Source organism: Equus asinus, chromosome 9 (assembly GCF_041296235.1).
Source record: "Equus asinus isolate D_3611 breed Donkey chromosome 9, EquAss-T2T_v2, whole genome shotgun sequence".
In the NCBI taxonomy this organism is placed as follows: Eukaryota; Metazoa; Chordata; class Mammalia; order Perissodactyla; family Equidae; genus Equus; species Equus asinus.
The window spans coordinates 10685795-10704322 of record NC_091798.1 but is presented as its reverse complement, the minus strand read 5'-3'; the positions used below and the strand labels follow the sequence as shown (position 1 = coordinate 10704322).

The 18528-nt window shown below is 52.6% G+C and overlaps 1 protein-coding gene across 1 annotated transcript; it reads right to left on the bottom strand.

Moving 5' to 3' along the window:
* Positions 1-3827: 3827 nt before the first annotated feature.
* Positions 3828-18233, bottom strand: STC2 (stanniocalcin 2). The gene is made up of 4 exons (XM_014850843.3): positions 17763-18233; positions 15574-15716; positions 12840-13051; positions 3828-7323 (listed from the first exon to the last, which is right to left on the bottom strand). The coding sequence occupies exons 1-4, from the start codon at positions 17911-17913 to the stop codon at positions 6921-6923; spliced, it is 909 nt and encodes a 302-aa protein (XP_014706329.1). The 5' UTR covers positions 17914-18233; the 3' UTR covers positions 3828-6920.
* Positions 18234-18528: the final 295 nt, after the last annotated feature.

Sequence of the window (18528 nt, the reverse complement as noted above, 5' to 3'; positions counted from 1 at the left end):
TGGTCTAGAGACCCTCGCGAGCTCTCTAGCTTTTGCAGATTCCTCCCACGTCCTCTGAGAAGGCACTTGGACCCCAGCCTGGGGCTCGGCTTTATCCCTTTGTGCCTTTCAATGTTTCGCTTTTTAAAAATACATTTTTCTTCATTTCAGCTGAGTCATTTTCCTCCTCCTCCTCCTCTTCTTCTTGACACTCCTGGGAGCCGGAAGGAGCTCTGTCCCAAATCCTTGGCTCCTTCAGGCTAGATCTTTTCCAAATGTCAAGCTCTCAGGAAGCTTGGCACAGAGTGGAGTGGGCTCTGGCCCCGAATGCCTTTCCTCCCTGGTCTCTGTCAGTCTCTGCCTTCCTTTCTCATTAAAGAGGTTTATGAACCGGCTTCTCTGTGGGTGCCTTCCCTTGAGGTTTGCAGAGAGCCTGGCAGGAAGGCGCTCTGCTCCCCGGCATGGCCGCGTTGCTGCCCGGCTGAGCTTGCCACTTGGACCTCACGTCTGGCGAGAGCCGCAGCATCACGCCGCTGCTTGGAAGTCACTTTCCGACCCTAGGGAGGGTTCCCAGCTGGTTAGCTGCTGACCCCTCATGCCTGACTCAAATTCCCAGGGTGCAGGGCTGGGCCCCCCATCCTGGCCGTGAAGACTCCGTTCCCGCCCCAGAGAACCGCCAGAACAGAGCGAAAAGGATGGGGCAGCTGGTTTGGTCCGTGCTCTTGGCTTTAGGCGGAAACCTTCCAAAATGGCCAGGAGAAAAATACCTGCCATGTACATGGTGTTTCACAGTGTCCAGAGCATTTCCTCTGTGTTCAACTTCCGTAGAGCTTGAGTCATTTCATGCTCCCCACCCCCGCAAAGGAGCAGGGTAGCTGTCAGATTCCTTATTTTTAGAAGAGGAAACAGGCGTAGAAAGTTCAAATGATTTGCCAAGGTCTCAGGGCCAGTCCCAATTTACTTTTTCAGTTGTTATTTAAAAAAAAAGACATTTACCTGGTGCCGGATAAGTAAGTGGCTGGATCCCTATTCCCGTCTGTCTCCTGACTCCAAAATGACAGGCTTCTATGATTTTAACTTTGACGCCCACTCACTGATTCTATGACATGCCCATGCCCCTCACTGCGACACAAGGATATATTTGCTTTAGACGCCACAGTGAATTGAAACATCTGGTTTGACAATTCGGCACTCTTTTAGACAAGAGGTTTCACTCATTCATTCATTTATTCAAACTGTGCTGTGGCGGGGCTGCTGGGGAGACAGGAAACTGTGTACAAAGGTGTCCCCATCCCTGTCCTCACGGTGTTTAGACCCTGGGTTATTACAGTACCCAGGATGACGTCTAAACCCTCGTTTAGATTTGAAGACTATGCTGCAGAATCCTCTGGCCCCTCTTGGGGAAGCTGGGCCCCGTGGCAGAAGGGAGACAAACTGCCTGGAGCTGGCCTTGCCTTGAGAGGCCTTGGGGAATGAGGTGCCACGTGGAGAGACACACACAGAGAGGAAGTCCAGGGCACTGAGGCGGCATCCTGAAGGGCCCATCTGGGGAGGGGACCCTCCATCCCGGTTGCCCCAACCAGGGCCACATGGAGAAGAGATCACTCACTCAGCTGAGCTCCTTCTAAATTCTGACGCTCAAAATTGTGAGCAAAGTAATATGGTTGATTCAATCTACTAAATTTTGGGGGTAGTTTGTTAATATGGCCATAAGCACCAGGGACAGCATTGCAGGGCCTGGGCATTCTTCCTGCACAGAGCGCTTTCTGGCACCTGGGGTCCTTGGCTGAGCATGATTCCCAACTTGAGAGGGTGAGCCGGCAGGCGGTCCCCGTCCGCTTTAGCATGCCACTTCTCTTATGTGGGTGCTCCCCCTTAACTTGACGAACCATAAAAATAGTCTGGAAACTGTCTAAAGGGAAATGGAGCCAGCTGATTCTCCTCTGTACCTTGTGAACAACTGCCCTGCCTGCTGAAGTCCCCAGAGGAGCTTTTCTGGCCTCCCCCAGCTTTCAGCTCTCCCAGGCAGCCCCAACGTTGGGTGGTGGCTGGGCAGGTGCATACCCTCCAGTGCCATGAGGCTCGGCTTCTGCCAAAGGGAAGGGTCCATCCTGGGGGCGCCCATTTCACAAAGGAGCTTCGGTTGGCTTTGTGGCTTTTTTTTCCCATTCTTTTTGGGGGGTGACTGTATGTGTGTGTACTTTTGGGGGAGTGATAAAAACCGAACTGCTCATATAAGCAGCAGCGCATGCCTCCTGGCCCAAGCCTTTTGTTGCTCTTTTCTTCTCTGCTCCGTCCACAAAAAAATACTTTCACATGAAACCTGTTCTCTGGCCAAGGCTTGTCCCCTCCTCAGCAGGGGGCTTTCTTTTTTTGTTGACTTTAGAACAAATTCAGATTTCCGTCTCCAGATTTTGGGGCACGCAGCTCCAGCTTCCTTTGGAAACTTTGCTTAAATACCAGCCTATTTGGAAGCCCTTCTGCCGTCTTCCTCCCACAGCCTAAAAATTCCCCGAGCTGATGGACTGGAGCAGTCCTGGGGCTGGGGGCAGGCAGCTGCGCTTCTGAACTTGGGTGTATTGAACCCATGTTTTCACACTTACGGTGAGAGATGGCGAGTAAGGCAGAGCGGAGCCCAGGGGTGGGTTGGCATGCCACCTCTAGAGCTCGCTAGCCTTGTCATGGGCTCCAGGCTTATTAAGGTGCCTTTGAGCCTGAGTTTCCTCATGAGCAAAATGGGGTTCAGAAATAATATCTGTAAAGCACCAGGCAGTGCACGGGGCACATAAAAGATCCACAAGAAACTGCCACTGTTGTGATGAGGGTGATGATGGTGTGAAGATTCCAGGGAGCCTGGCTTCTCAGACAGGGCTGGTGACCAGGTGGGTTTGGTGGAGAAAGCTCCACCTCACGTTCTCAAAAGCCAGCCGCTCCCGACGTGCTTTCCTCAGTGGCCCTTAGGGAGAACCTTTTAAACAATCACCCACACGCACAGAAAAGTGATGAGACCCCATGATTCTCCGGTCCTCGCTCATCCGAGAAGAAAGGTGAGAGCATCAATTTTCCTTTCCATTCTAAAGCAGAACTCCTCGGAGGCCTGCTGCTATAAATCTAACAGCATAATTATTCTTTCTCTAAGCTGCGTGTAAAATAGGAATAATACTGATTGGCTTAAATTAAAAATAAATCAAACGCAGGAAATCCAGGCCTGAAGTGGGGGAAAGCATGCTGGCTCAGAGCCGCAAATTTGGGTTCAGACCTCTCACTCACTAGCCACACGGTTGGGGACAAGTTGCTTTATCTTTCAAGACCTCGGTTTCTTCACCAGTAAAATGGGGATAATATCTGCTCCTCGTGGGACATAGTCAGGATACAAAATGCCTAGCATGGTGCCTGGCACATAGAAGGTACACTAACAGTGTGTAAAGCCTAGGAAATCGGGGACTCCAGCTCGGTTTTGCAGTGGTGAGGAAGAGCTGGGGAGGAGGGGGTGAGCTCCCATGCCACTGCCAGGCCACTGAGCAGTTAGGATGGTGGTGTCTGCACAGGCTCAATCTGAGAGAAGTGTGGCCAGGCCCCAGGGGAGACCAGAGGGAGCTGTGACCTCCCTGATGGCCACAGGGCTGGCACTTCCAGGCTGGCTGCATGGAGCGCATTCTCCGCTTTGTCCGGGTGACAGGCAGGGTGTCGGAGAGACCCTCTGATGGAGGGGCTTCACCTAGCTCCCCTCCCTGTAAAGTGAACATCCAGCATTTTAAAAGGACTCAAAAGGCCACTTGCTCACAGCCGTCCCCTTTTGCACAGGACGTCCAAAGCCCTCTCAGACAATAACGCTGCTCAAGTGGAAGCCATTTATTTAAAACCTTTATTAATGCTTGGAGAAAAATAATGCAATGTGACAATGTACAGATCCTGTTGCCTAAATCCATAACAGAAACAGATATTATGACTTAGCAAGCTCACGTGGTGCCAATTCTGAGATCAGACGAGGTTGTTCTTCCTTAGGAAATGGCCCTGGGAGCATTGTTTTTCCATGTTATTCTAGCGAAGCTCTTTACTCGGTTCAAGTTTAAATTTCTCTCTTTGTGTGTGTGTGTGTGTGTGTCAAAGTCTGACTACAGTTCTGGGCTGGCGTTTTCTATTTATTTAGTTTTGGGTGTCAGCATTTCACTCTACTCAGTCCTCTCATTTCAGAATAACAGGGCTATTTATTGATACAAAGGAGAGGTGTTTGGATCATCTTGTTAAGATGCAAAGCTCAAAATAAACATTGTATCTTTATTTGGAAATCCACATCCTTCCTCAAAGGAAGGCTCATGCGTAAATCTGCATCAAGCATTAAGACCAAGGCAAGGGTCGATTTTTAACGACCACTTCGCTTACAGCTTAGAGGGTACAAATGAACGCTTAGGGGAATTTGGACTTTCCTCAGTTTTGAGCAAAAGAATCTTAGCAATAAATACTGTCATATGCTTCAAAACATTAGGAACCAGACTGAAATGACATCTGCCTGACTTGTGAGAAGAAACAAACCGGTAGTATGAAAAGCATCCGATGGAGATCAGTGAAGGGGTTCAAATGAACACGGCAAGCAGTTTTATGCCTCAGGGGGAAAACACTGAGATAATAAATACAAATGACAAATAGTTACAATCGAAGCAAAAAACGGGACGTCAGTAGGCGAACACATACAACATTTACACTGAGGAAAATATAAAAGTGATGCCTTTCACACATCCAGCCTAGGAGCTGGCGAACAAATGAACGGCTGACCCAGCAACGCGGGAGAATGTTACTGCTCCAGCTTTTGAGTGATGTGAGTGAAACGGTCAACGCGCTGCGGTGGCCTGTGCAGGAGAGAACCACGGCTTACGTTCGGTTCCCATAGCAGAGGCTGCCACACCGGTCCTCCTACCTCCTCGGGCAGAGCTGGATTAAGGGCACCATCTCCTCTGCTTCCTGCAGCTCCAGTTCTTTCTAGGTGCTTCTCCCAGCATTTCGCCCACATCCCCCCAAGCCCCAGACAGTTTCTTTCCAACACGGATCATGAAAGATCGGGGAGCTGGCCTTCCAGCACCATGTCCACGGCAATGAGATTTTGGGTGTCTAAATACTAGCTGTTTTGGGTAAGGCATTCCTCGGAACAAATCATTTTGGAGTAGATAAATTTAGCTTCTTTCCCTCTGTCCTCACGTTGGTTTGAGGGAGAGCTAGGAGCTGATACAAATGGAGGATGCATACGTTTTGACCACTCGCTAGAACAGGGGTCAGCAAACTCAGACCAAGAGCCAAATCCAGTTGGGCACTTGTGAAATAAAATTTCGTTGGAGCAGAGCCAGGCCTATTTGTTACGTGTTGCCTGCATGCATTTGCTGCATGCTCCAACAGCAGAGATGAGTAGCTGCGGCAGAAACCATATGACCGGCCAAACTGAAAATAGTGTATTTGCTATCTGGACCTTTACAGGAAAAGTTTGTTAACCCCTGCTCTAGAAGGACCTGGCCCAGGACACCCGTCCACTCCTTGCAATCCTGTGCTCCTATTTGAGTACTGGCTGCAAGGAAGGATAATCTGATAGCCTATTAGGAAAGAAAAGAAAAGGCCTCTCTCTGAAACTTTTTAGGTAACCGCCAGAAATCCGCTGCTGACACTTTCTGTTATAATCCTCGCCCTTGTCTCCTGGTATTTTCAGTTCTGTCTCTCCTCTCTGCCTTTCCTTTGTCCATTCTGACTCCTTTCCTCGTTGCTAAATTTCCAATCAGGATCTGGAATATCCCGTCCCTCAGCGATTTTCGGCAGTCTCCTCCATTGATGTAAAAGGTCGGCATTCCCTGATGGAAATTACTGAGTTGTCTCCATTCTCCTCTCCCCTTTTGCAATCCTCCAGCACAGAGAAGGCAGCCTTCCAACTTGGCCTCACGGAGTCCAGGGCATGCTGCTTTATCGATCTTGGCTGAGGGTCCAGGGGAGATAAGGAGATGCTGAGGGACGTGTCAAACGTACTCCTTGTGTGTGCATTGTCCTCCAGGCGTGGGGCTTGCCCTAAGTGGCTCCAAGCCCACGCCAGGCAGTCAGGTGGACGGCTGCATTGGTTGTCGATTCCTTTTAAAACAGCACTTAAAAAATGAGCCCCAAAAGATGGGCTGGCTTTTTTTTCCCCATTGAGCTGGTTTTAATGACCCAGTTGCCTTATTTGAAAGCCATTTATTTAGACGACAGATATGCAGATGTAACTGGATAAATAAAAAAGTGAAATCGAGACTTGAAGCAGTGGTTAAGGTACAAACACACAGGGGCCACTCCCTCAGACAGGGGCCTCCAGACAGAACAATGGCTCAGAAATTACACTTAGAACCCCCGCCCGCCCCTGTCAAGCAGCTGCAAACCTCGAAGTCCCATGCAAGAAACTGAATTTTGGTTTGGCACCAAGCACCCACACGGTCCCGCCTCCTTGCCACCCATCTCCTGATTCGCAAGATTTTCACATCCACGCCTGACCAGAATCCGGCTGCTCTCCGCCAGGACAGCACCAGAGCTAGGGGGTGGGGACCGGCACCAAGCGCGTGGGCCAGCCCAGGTGGGCCGCTTAACCTGCGCCGTCCCCGCTCCACCTCCCCCACAGCAGAGTAAACAGCAGGCCGCTGACCCGGGGCCCAGGGCTCTGCAGGTGGAAGGAAGACAAAGTTGCAGGGATGACACGTGGCAGCCCCACTTGAGGATGGGCAAGGGCGGAACCCACCGGGCACAGCCGAGACCTTGTTGCTGCCCAGGGCGTCTCCGCCTCACCTGTTCATCCACTAACACACACCTTCATCAAGTCTGCGAGCCTCACCAAATCCTGCGAGCCACATCCCCCCTCTTTAATGGCAAATGTTTTGGAATGTCCATAGAGAAGAAAATGGACGGCGTGGCGGAAAGATTTCCTGGCCAGGCTTTTCGTTTCACCTTCGGATATCGGAATACTCAGACTGTTCGTCCTCCCACTCGCTGCTTCCAGAAGTTCCCTGGGCCCCATGGCTGCCCGCTCTCCCCCGGGTGTGGGTGTTTGGGTGGCTCTTGCTACCTCGCTCGCCCTTGGCACCTCGGCCGGTCTCCTGACTACTGGGTTCCGAGAGGTGGTGACCCGCTTCCTCGTGGTGGGCCCTGGAGAGCCTGGCTCTGTCCCCCTGGAGCCGGCGCTCGGGGGGCACGGTGGGGGGCCTCTGGATGGCTGAGGTGCAGAAGCTCAGGATGGAGCACAGGCTTCCCCAGCTCTGCTCGCACTGAGCCTGCACGCTGTGGGTGATGGCCTCCTTCACCTCCTCCCCGCAGGTCAGCAGCAGGTTCACCAGGTCCACGTAGGGTCTGGAGAGCAGAGAGAGCGAGAATGGAACCAGTCCCGAAGGGGCCCCGAGGGCAGGGACAACACCAGGGAAGACAGAAGTGGCCAATGCTCTGCTTGGGCTTGGCTTAGTGAAAGAGCTTTCTGGAAGTACCCAGCCTTTATCCATATTGTTTGGATCCGGGTCTCAACTACCACTTACTGGGTGGCCAGGTACCAGGCTCCATGCCACGCACTGGAGAGTGAGAGGTCGGGGACAGAGCCCATCACGAGGAAAAAGGCCAGTGACAATTCACAGGTGCCTGTGGTAAAAGGAAGGGCCTCAGGGGAGGGAATGCTGCGTAGGGCGGCTGTGGGAACAACGAGGAGAGCAAGAGAGCCGGGGGCCTGTGTGGGGCATGCTAACCAGGAGAGTTTCAGTAGGCGTGGAGCTGGGTCTTGGGGGCCAGGGAATAATATTGAGGCAAATGGTGGAGGGCCTTAAATACCAAACTGAGGAGCCTTTTTGGCAGGGAAGGAGAAGCCATGGAAGATTCAGGGCTTGGGAGCCCCACTTCGCCACCTTGCCCGTGGTGTTGGCAGGGCTGGCTGGCCTTGCAGGGTGCCACTATCCTGGGTGAGCCTTCTCCAAGTGAAGCTCCCAAGAAACCACTCTCCCAGTGTCTGTGTTTGCCCCTGGTTTAGGCTCATGAGGAGAGGGCGTTTTTGGAAGTTACTGGATGCACTCCCCTCTGTTCCTGGAGGAGTCTGGAATAGGTGGAGTGGGTGGGAGGAAGACCGCCTCCCTGGGATGTCCTTTCCCATGGAGCTCTTCTTGTTCTCGGCAGTTGAGGCTGGGGAGTGGGGCTATCCAAGCATCCCTATTCTTCCAAGCTGGGCTTCCCCAGAGCTGAGGGGACGGCTGGCCGCGAGGGGCTGTGTGTGGAGAACGAGAGCCAGCTGTCTGTGAAAGAAACACGCCTGGTTCCGGCGGGGAGAGCCAGCTGCTCGGGCCATTCCAGCTGCCCTGGGCTGTTCTCTAGGAATGACCACGTTCGTGGGAACCTTCCTCCTGGGGGTGGGGGTGTGTGCCCAAGGCGGGGGCAGTGTGCCTGCTTTTTATATTTATGAGTCCATCTGGTAAGAGTGTCCCAGCAATGGGCTCTCATGGCCTGCTCACTGAGCCTTTCTTATATCTCACTGGCCTTTTAAAAGCCCCAAGGGGGGTATGGAATGTTTCATGAGGCTAACCAGCATTCTTAAGCAGTCCTCGGCTAGCAAAGTTTCTGGATGTATCTGACCGTGAGCCTCGCAGCTCTGGGTCATCACTACGGGCAGGGAAATCACTCTGGACCACGAGGTCATTTACAAGAAGGAGCAAGACTTTTTTCCTCTGTGAGCCTGGACCACCTGGCTGGCTGCGTTACCGCCCGTTGAATCTTTTCTTTGCAAGCTGGCAGTTGTCGCGATACAGGAAGGGCAGGTTGTGTTTTAAGACTTGTGAAGTCGTTTACTGCCATTTTTATGAATTAATCTTCAAGTTGCAATTGAGTGAACTGTCCTTATTTCAGAGATGTAAAAATGCGGGGAGGAAGTGGCTTTTGGAAGCTTCTGCGCTGGGAAGGCCTGGGGCTGGGCTGACAGTGCAATGGAGGAATGTTCTGGCTGATAGAGATCAAGCTGCCTTTTAAGGCCTACTTGATGCCTTTGGAGTCAGAGAGTCTGTGCATGGCTGATGGACAGGGTGCTGCAACCCTCTAAGGCAGGCCCCTAGAGTGACAACGACAGTGATAAACTTGTCATCCTGGGGCCACACCAGGGAAACGCTCAGTGCCTGTTTGTTTCCATCTTTTGAGAACTAGCTCCTGACGGCCTCACGGACTGCATCTGCTGCCGCAGCGTCAGGATTGCAGCCCCCGATGGGACCTGCCACTCCTCTGGGGCTAGATGAGCAAATGGCAGTGGCTGAGAACGAGAATCTCTGTCTTTTCAGGACACTAAACCGATGCTTCTCTTCAAGTTTCTTTCCCCAGAGTAAGGGGAGGGGAATGGACTATTGGGAGTGGACGGACTGCCCCCTGGCCGCCTTCCCCAGGGCATTCTGCCTGCCACATGAGCTCGCAGAACCCCAAGGCGGATCTGAGAAGGCTGGACCAGCCCCCGCTCTCCTCTGCCCTTGGCGCTCTCTCCTGCGGAGAAAGCTGTGAACCGTGGGGAGGGTGTGTTAATCTGAGCTGTGTTTCAAGCTGGCGTGGTGCCTTCTCAGGCTGCAAGCTCAGCCCGTGTCTAATGACAAACCCCAGCTCCCTTAACTGGGTGTCAGCAAGGCTAAAGGATTTTAAAAAATCCTTCGAGGGGGACGTGCCTGGAGGCTGCCAGCACCCAGTGACAGGCTGTGTGGTGGCCAAGACGGTTGATGTGAAGGTGGGGTGGGGGGGTGAGGGGAACGAGGCGGGGTGCAGAGCTTGAAGGGAGCCACTCTAACTGCATATGGGTGTGTCAGCATGGACAGGGGTTGGGCTGAGGATGGGGGGTGATGTGGATTTTGGGGTGACTGTGATTTCCTCCTCTCTAAAGTGAAAAGCAAATTCGGTTCTCAGTTTCTTGTCTGTGACTAAGGCCACACGTTCTCAAATGGTCTTCTTGATATTTGGGGACTGATGGGATCCTTTGTGCCAAAATCAGCTAAGATCATTAAAAAAACAAAAAATTCAGGCAATTCAGCTTGAAGTACAAGTTGATGCACTGCGTAGTTGTGGCCTCAGAAGGGAAGGTAGTGGAGGGTGTGGGGAGCTGGAGTTAGGCGAGACCAGCAGCCGAGAGGGGCTGCCTTAGCAGTGGGGAGAGGACTTGTGTGCAGCCATAGCAAGTGTTCTTTTATTTATTTATTTATTTATTTATTTTGAGGAAGATTAGCCCTGAGCTAACTACTACCAATCCTCCCCATTTTTGGTGAGGAAGACTGGCCCTGAGCTAACATCCATGCCCAACTTCCTCTAGTTTATATGTGGGACGCCTGCCACAGCATGGCTGCTTGCCAAGTGGTGTCATGTCCGCACCTGGGATCCGAACCAGTGAACGCGGGGCTGCGGAGAAGCGGAATGTGCGAACTCAACTGCTGTGCCACCAGGCCAGCTCCAGTGAGTGTTCTTAAAAGAGGCCCAGGGGACCGGCCCCATGGCATAGTGGTTAAGTTCAGCACACTCTGCTTCAGCGGCCTGGGTTTGCAGGTTCAGATCCTGGACGCAGACCTACAGTCAGCCATGCTGTGGTGGCAACCCACATATAAAGTGGGGGAAGATTAGCACAGATGTTAGCTCAGGGCAAATCTTCCTCAAGCAAAAAAAAAAAAAAAAAAGGAAAAAAGAAAAAATAGGAGGATTGGCAACAGATGTTAGCTCAGGGCTAATCTTCCTCAGCAAAAAAAAAATAAAAAAGTAAAAAAAATAAAAGAGAGACCCAGGCTTCCCTTTGGCGTGGGCCACCTGCATTTCCAGAGCAGGCTGGGGTGGGGGCTACGTGTTCATTCTAAATGATGTGAGGGGCCCTTTGGAAAGAAGGGTCTCATGGCCCCATGGCCTGTGTTTCCATGGAGGAGACACCAGAAAGCTGCAGCACTTTACCCCATTTTAAATTGCAGGGGGTACAAAAAATTTCAAAACCTTCAGTTTTCCCAAAGACTTTTCTTCAAAAAGACAAAGTCTTCTTGGCTCTAGGAGCTTAGAAACTAGCGCCCCATCACCTATTCTTGAGGCTAATAAACTATCTCTAATGGACAGTGAGTTTCTCATCCACAGGCCATTTGCCTCTTCTAGGGGCACCTTGAAGGAAGGGAATTTCACAGCATATATCCTTATTGCATTCATTGCATATATCCTTCTGCAACAGGGGTATATCTGAGAAAAAAGAAAACCCTGCCACATATGGGGACAGAGCAGGCCAGGAGCAAGGAAGCTTGAGGTCTATTCCTGACAACTGGCTTCAGTCATATATATCAATTCCCAAGCTGGAAAGTAGGAATCAAATCTCAGAGCAAGATCTTTACCCTCTGAGGGTCACTTTCCTCCTCTGTTAAGTGGGGATAGTAATCTCTATCTCCTAGTGTTGCTGGGAAGGATAAATGAGATGACCCAGGGCAAGTCTCTGGCCCAGGGCCTGCCCCACTCAAAAAATGATAGCTACCGTCACTGTTGTTATTGCTGCTGTTGTTTCTTTACAGGTATTTGGAAGAGTAAAAAATATTTTATCAGGCATTAGTGTAATTCAAGGAAAAGGCAACGTTCTTTTGCTCTTGGCAAGAGCTGCCTGCAGAGACGCACAGTGTCTTATCCTTCTAACACTGCACCAGGGGCGTGGCAAGATACCTAGAACCTCATCACCAGCAGAAAGTGACAGGTGATGGCTGCTGTCCTCCAGGATCTCAGTGGTGTGGGTGGTGGGATAGCCTGTTTGGTGACATAGCTTGGGGCAGGCCATAGCAGAACTAGGAGCAAGAGTTCATAACGTCGTATTGATTTGGCCCATTGAGTCACTGTGGAAAGACCAATGGTGCCATCAAGGTGGCAGTGACGTGTACTGGTCTGCTTAGCTGGTGGCTTACTTTCTGCCCTGCGTCTCCGAGGAAGAGGCCATTGTGACCTTCAGGGGCTGTCAGCCAGGCTTCATGTTAGAGCACTTATGTACCCACACGCTTTACCACTCTGCCAAATTTAGGTTCCTAGAGGTGGGATTTTTTTAAGGAATGAGATGTCCTGGGTTTATTATTGAATAGCAAGTCTTCAAATAAGTAAGTTCCTATTTCCTCACTTTGGCATAAAGGTGTTTAGCTGATTAAAGTTTTTGACATTTGCTTTACATTTTCTCTGACAGGGCATTAATGTGTCAGAGAATGGGAACTGGACCTTCGGAGGGAGAGGAGAGCTTCTGGAAGCAGGAAAACAGCCACTGCTCTCAGCGTTGAAGAGGGAAGTGCCGGAGCTGGACTGCTGGCTCCCAGTCCCGGCTCTGCCTCTCATCGCCGTGTGATCTTCATCTCAGCGAGCTCCATTTTCTCTTCTGTAAAATGGTACCTAGCTCACGGGGCTGCTGTGAGGCTCAAGTGGAAAATTCATCCAGGACCCTTGGCTCAATGCCTGGCGCTTAGTAAATGCCCAACAAACGTTGTCAGCTCGCGGTTGTGTGTGGAGCACCTCCACAGCTACTTGGAAGACATGGGGAGCTGCTGGGACCTTGGCTGAGGGCAACACGAAGGGTAATTCTGAATCCTACATGTTTCACGTGTGTAAAAAAGATTTCCCGTTTCTATGGCTTATGATTCTGAAACCGACGCTGGAAATTTCTCTCACTTTTCCTGAAGGCCAGCAGGAAAGGGACTCCCTGGGGAGTCAGTGCAGCTTTCCGAGGTAAACCACAACCTTCCCCATTTGACGGGAGTGTCCCACCTCTAAAAACGAGTCCCTCGAACCGAACCGGGTAGGACTCTCCTCCAGCCCCGCTGTGGGCCGCCCCTTCCCCTGTGCAAGCCGAGCCCCCTCCCCCAGCCGCGTGGGGCAGCACTCACTCGTGCAGCAGTAAGTCCTTGAAGTGAATGATCTCCACCATCACCCGCGTGTTCTCCTGGGCGGCAGAGCACAGATCGTGCTTGAGGTAGCATTCCCGCTGTAACTGGAACACCATTTCCTTAATGGCGGGGCACTTCCGGCTTATGCAACCGAATCTGTGCCGCAGAGCGTGGGCCTTACACTTCAAGGCATCTTTGATGAATGACTTGCCCTGAGAAGAGAGAGGACAGAGAAGGGAGAGAGAGGCAGAAGAGACAAGCCCTGTTACACGCTTAGCCATTTACCCATCCTGGGCTCACACAGGATTTTTCTGACAGCTGAATCCCAAGACCCCGCCTCAGACTGATGTCCTTGCAGGTGACAGGCCGACGCTCCATCAGGAGGTACATCCAGAGTGACATGATACCTCTGGCATTTGGCCAAAAAGGATGTTACTTCCGGAGACTGACAATCTGCCTCCTTCCTCCCCAGCTGTTGCACTAGTTTCCCTGTCCTGGGGCTTCTGCGGCTGTCTGTCCTCGGGGCAGCCCACGGTTGGCTGTTTGGTGGCAACTGGTCTGGAACAAGGGGAGTTTGGCCAGACATAAATCCAGGACTCCGTGGTGGTTCCCAGCAGGAGTTTTTCCCAAGTGGAAGGTGCCTGCTTGTCCAGATCTCACACCTTCCCTTTTTCTTCTGTTCCACGAGTCACGTCAAGATGGGGTGCTAACCTCGCCTCCCCCATCTGCCTCAGTGTCTCCCGCTGCCCCCAACCCAGACTCTCATCTCCTCCTCTCCTTTAAGGAGGAGCATTCTTTCCCTTTTTGAAAACGATTTGACTCCTTTAAACTGTTAGGATTACTGCCTCTAAAAGGCCGGCCTGGCACCCTGCCTGGCAGCATCTGGAGTCTGAGCTGCCCAATGGACAGCCCCTCCCCCGTGCTCCCTGCCTTTGAGCCGCTGCGGCAGCCAGGCATACATCTGGCCTACAGTTCTCTTTCCTGGCAACTCCATTAGATTGTTCTTATCCTAGAAAGGAGACAGCTGTTGGGGGTGTGGAGGCGAGCTGGCCGTCAGCTCCCTTATCAACCTCCCGGGGCAGAGAGGCATTGTGGGATACCTACCCTGGGATCCCAGCACCCTCCATCGCTATAGAAACAAGCTGTTGTGGGAGAGGTCGTCCCTGTGTTTTTAGACAGACCCGGAAGTAACGGAGTTGAGAAAGTAAAGGGGTTTGGGTTGGAGGTGGGAAGCCAGCCAGCACATTTACTTCGGTTCTCTCCTTTAGAAGCAGTTGAAATGGCTACAGTTTGCATCTGTCCACTGAAAAACCACCTCCTCGTGGCCCCCTTTCCTCTGAGTCTCCAGTGGGAGCCAAATAGGATGGAGGGTGGGGTGTGCCAATTTATTAAGTAGTTATGTGCTGAGAACCGACTGGAAAGGGATGCTCCTAACTTGCGAACGAACTCTTGTTGGTTGAGAAGAAGAGGAAGATGAATGCAGGCGCGGGCTGCAGCGATGGTATCCTCCCCTGCCATCCTGTGGGATGCCTTTAAACACACATCTTTCCTCCGGATTTCCCATTACGTTTCCTAATTCCAGTTAATCCAGGAGGGATGCTTTACTAGGGAGCCTCAAGGAGTTCAAACGCTCTACCTCTTTCCTTCCCTGGCTTCTGTTTCCCCTCCTGCCACCCCACATCCTCTGTAGCGTAGGCTGCCAGCCTGGTCGCATCCCTTTCTGGTTCCCAGGACTTGCTTTGTCAGGCTCTCTACAGGATGTCAGTAGATGGTGACTGGTGACGTTCATAAATCACTCCTAAACTGTTGGGCTCATCCAGACGTTGTCATCGCTCTCTGATGAAATGGGAGAGGAAGGCTATACCTTCTTATAACAGGGTGCTTCACCCTGAATATGTGGGCTGGGAAGGGCAGGAAGAGGGTGAGCCCAATGCGTGTGCCATCTGAAATCTATTTGGATTGCCAGCACTGGAGCCACAAGGTTGCTTGTTGGTCCTGTTCCTGCCCCACACAGCAACTGGGCTTTATCCTTGCCACCCTGGGATCACCGAGATGGGTCAGGCCCTGACGGTATTTATTATACAGAGCAAAAGAAACACGCAGAATTGCAGGACTTAGTCAGGATTTTGACTTTTCAAGTTGGGAGAGGATGGTCTGCTATTTAGGAGGAAGAAATTCTGCTCTTCTGGAGGCCCTGAATTATCCACTGTGTTGCCTGCCCACACAGCCACCACGAGATGATGAATTTCTATGAATTTTATGTCCTCTATCCTTGCCTATTAGGTGAAAATAGCTTTTGGAATGTATAATTGGAGTTCATGCCCTTCCCCCCCTCAACCTACTGTTGTCATCATCATGGGCCTTGCAGTCTGGGTGGTCAGACATAATGCGTCCCCTTAGAAGATGTCTGTCATTTATTATGACTTGTCTTCTCTGCTAAGAATCCTCAGATGATTATTAAAGTTGGTCTCCATTCCCCTCTGCCAGTGTAGACACAGCTTGAGAGTGGAGAAGGATTTAGCCTCCAGGACAGCTCCAGAGTGCAGACCCCAGGAGTGGAGTAGGGAGGCTCTGGCATCCTGCTGTACACTTAGAATGTCCTAGAATGTCTCTCGCAAGCACTAAAGCACACCACAAAGATCAACGAAGGAAATCTGTTAAAGAGTCTTTCCAACAAACATTTCAGTCATGCTCCGCTAACCCCAAATGTTCTTCTTGCTCTGTGTGGTTTTACCTGAGCATCAAATTTTCCAGCGTTGTGCAGAAAAGTCATGCAAATCCCATGTAAGCCCCGTATCTCACAAGAGTTGTTCTCGAAACATTCAAACACGCCACACCCCACATCGCCAGCGTTGACCAAACAGTGCTGGATTTCCGCTAAAATGAGAATTACATACAAATATATACAAAATTCTCAGCCACGCTGGGGCGTGCAGAGAGCTCGGCTGAAATAAAAGTAATGACTAAAAGAAAATTTAAGGGAAAAAAAAAAGTTAGAAATGACTATTTCAGGATCTAAAAAGCCAGGGAGAGGAAATGTCATTATTTAATCTACTTATGAAAATATCAGTATTTGTACATATTTGTAAAAAATTAGCCAAACCTACATTACAAAAAAAATCACAACCGTAAGTTAGGTCTCGGCACTCCATTTTCCATCTTTCCTGTCTTATTAAAGGTTTAGTGGGAATACTTAGTTTGAGAGCAGAAGATATGGGAGCTTTCTAAACCCACAGACAAAAATCAGGTTTCAAACGACGAGTTTGCTCTCTCCCTTAGGTACCTCATCAATGAAATACCCTTCTCTACTTGGAACTCGAAGCTGCTGCTATGAACTCACAGCTATTTCCTTCCTGACCCCCAAATGAGAGCGTCCAAAAAGCAGTTTCAATTCAGCTTTATGATTCAACACCTAAAAATCAAAACAAAATTCCTATTAAGGCAGCGTCTCCAAACCGTCCGCATTAAAAATATCAGGCTGTGGAAGCTGCGGTTTGAGAGCAGCCTGGGGAATCAGGTCGGGGGGGGGGGGGGGCTAGCCTGCAGAAACGCACCCACCGCGCCCAGAGAGGCTCCCTTTAAATAGAGATCCGGTGGGAGATGTCACTCAAGCCTCTACGATTCCTGAGACCCGGGAGCCTGCCGTCCTTCGCAGAATGTGGCCCTAATTGGGCTCTCTGAAAGGAGACTGAGGGAGTCAACTGTCAGGCTACGCAAAGCTTCTCCTCCTTCCCACCCCCCTACCCAATTCCCTGACTTAAACCAACCACAAAATTACATCAGAAAAGTATATTTTGGAAGAAGGGCGGGGTCGGAGTAGATAATCCGCATTCAGATTAAATCTACCGAGAGAATGAGGGGTGTGCATTTGTTGAGGGTCACCAACTACTGAGAATCACTTTCGATCCTCAGGGAAGGCGCTGGTGGAGGGAGGGAAGGGTAGGCGAGGGTCCTAGGACTAACCGGGCGCTGGCGCCCGCACGTGGAGGTGGGAGGCTTCCGGGAGATCCCACGCGCGGCCCCGGCGCGCCGGGCAGGAGCGCGCAGGGCCGCGAAGCACTCGCTCCGGGCGTCCCTAATGGGCGCTCGTGCATTCCTGCTCGTGCGGCGAGCGCACGCACGCCGCCACCGGGTTCGCAGGCCCCGCGAATAAAGGGAGGGCCGCGAAGAGCGAAGGGGCTGGACGCAGATTTTCTTACTCTCTCGGGAGCTGGGAGAAGGGCCAGCCGCGTGCCCTGCACGCCTGGCTCTGCTCGGCAGCTTGCCGGTGAGGAGAGAGCTGGCTGAGGAGAGGCGGCGCATGGCTCGGGCCGTGTCACCATTGCTTCTCTTGCTGACCTGCCCTGGAGCGGAGGACGGCGGCAGCACCGCAAAGGTACGCTTTGCGCCATCCCCTCCTTCCGAAAGGAATGCCTCCAAGGAGAAAGTTCTCAGTGCAGTTTGTTTCGCCTACCAAGTTCTCGGATGTCGGGCATCTTTTGAGAAGGGGGAGAAGCGGTCCTGCTGCGGCCCGCCGGCTGGGAAGAGAAGTTCGCCGGGTGCAGGGCGCAGCCCGGCTCCGGGGACCCTCCGTACCTCCTGTGGGCCGGTCAGGATGGAGCAGGGAGCTTTGCACCGATCCCGGGACTCCGGGGCCGGAACTGGTCTCGTCAGGCACTGCCTCATTTACCCTCAACCCCGGGGAGGGCAGCAACAAGTCCTGCCCCGGCCATTTCATCACCCTACCAGCACGTGCGGATTCCGGGCGCGCGGAGCCCGGCGCGGACCTCGCCTCGCGCTTTCCTTTGCACGTCCCACGCCACCCCAAGAGTTTGCGCGGCCCTGGGTGGGCGCCCAGTTCCGGGCGAAGCTCCTGGGGCGCGCTGCGTGGGTGCACGGTGTTGTCCCCTAAGAGCTCCTCGCCGCGGGGGCGCACGCACTTACCTGTGTTCTGCAGGGACAGACGGCCTTTCTGCTGGGAGCCCCTGTCTTGGGGACCCTCGGGCGGATGGGTGGCGTCGGTCCCTCGCGCCGGGTCGAAGGCGGCCAACACCAAAGCCAGGGTCATGAACTGGCCCAGCCGCTCGGTACACATGGTTCTTGGTGTAAACCTCCCGCCCGGAGATCTGGATTCTTTGTGCTCCCCTCCTCCTCTTCCTCCTCCTTCGCCGTTTCCCCTCCTCCTCCCACTCTTCCTCCTTGCTCGCCTTTTCCCTCCTCGCGGCCGCGGCTCGGATAGAGGTTACCCAGCGCCCTCCCGTAGCTCTCCCGAGAGCATGTGACCAGGCCGTTAGCAGCGCCGCGAGTGCCCGGCAGTGGCAGGGATGGTGCCTCAAATATCCCTGGAAGCTCTGGTGTCACTTGAATGAAGGAGTCGAGCAGGTGTTGTCCCGGCGGCTGGACCAATCCGAGACCCCCGCCCATTTGACAACACGGCCGGGAGGCGGGGCCTGCGCCCAACTACTACACGAGGAAGCGGAGCGCCGCCGGGAGCGCCGGACAAAGTTGGCGACCTGGCGGCGGCCACGCGTTTGCGTGCGTGTCTGAGTGTGTGAGCGCGGCCGGAGATGCGTGCGCGTGGGCGGGTGCTCCAGGGCAATGGCCGAACGGACTTAAAAAAATAAAAGCGAATCCCGGCTCCGGTTGCAGCTAAGGAAGGGCGAGAGGGGACGTTCTGCGCTGGGACAGCGTTCCTCCCCCTCCCCTGGGC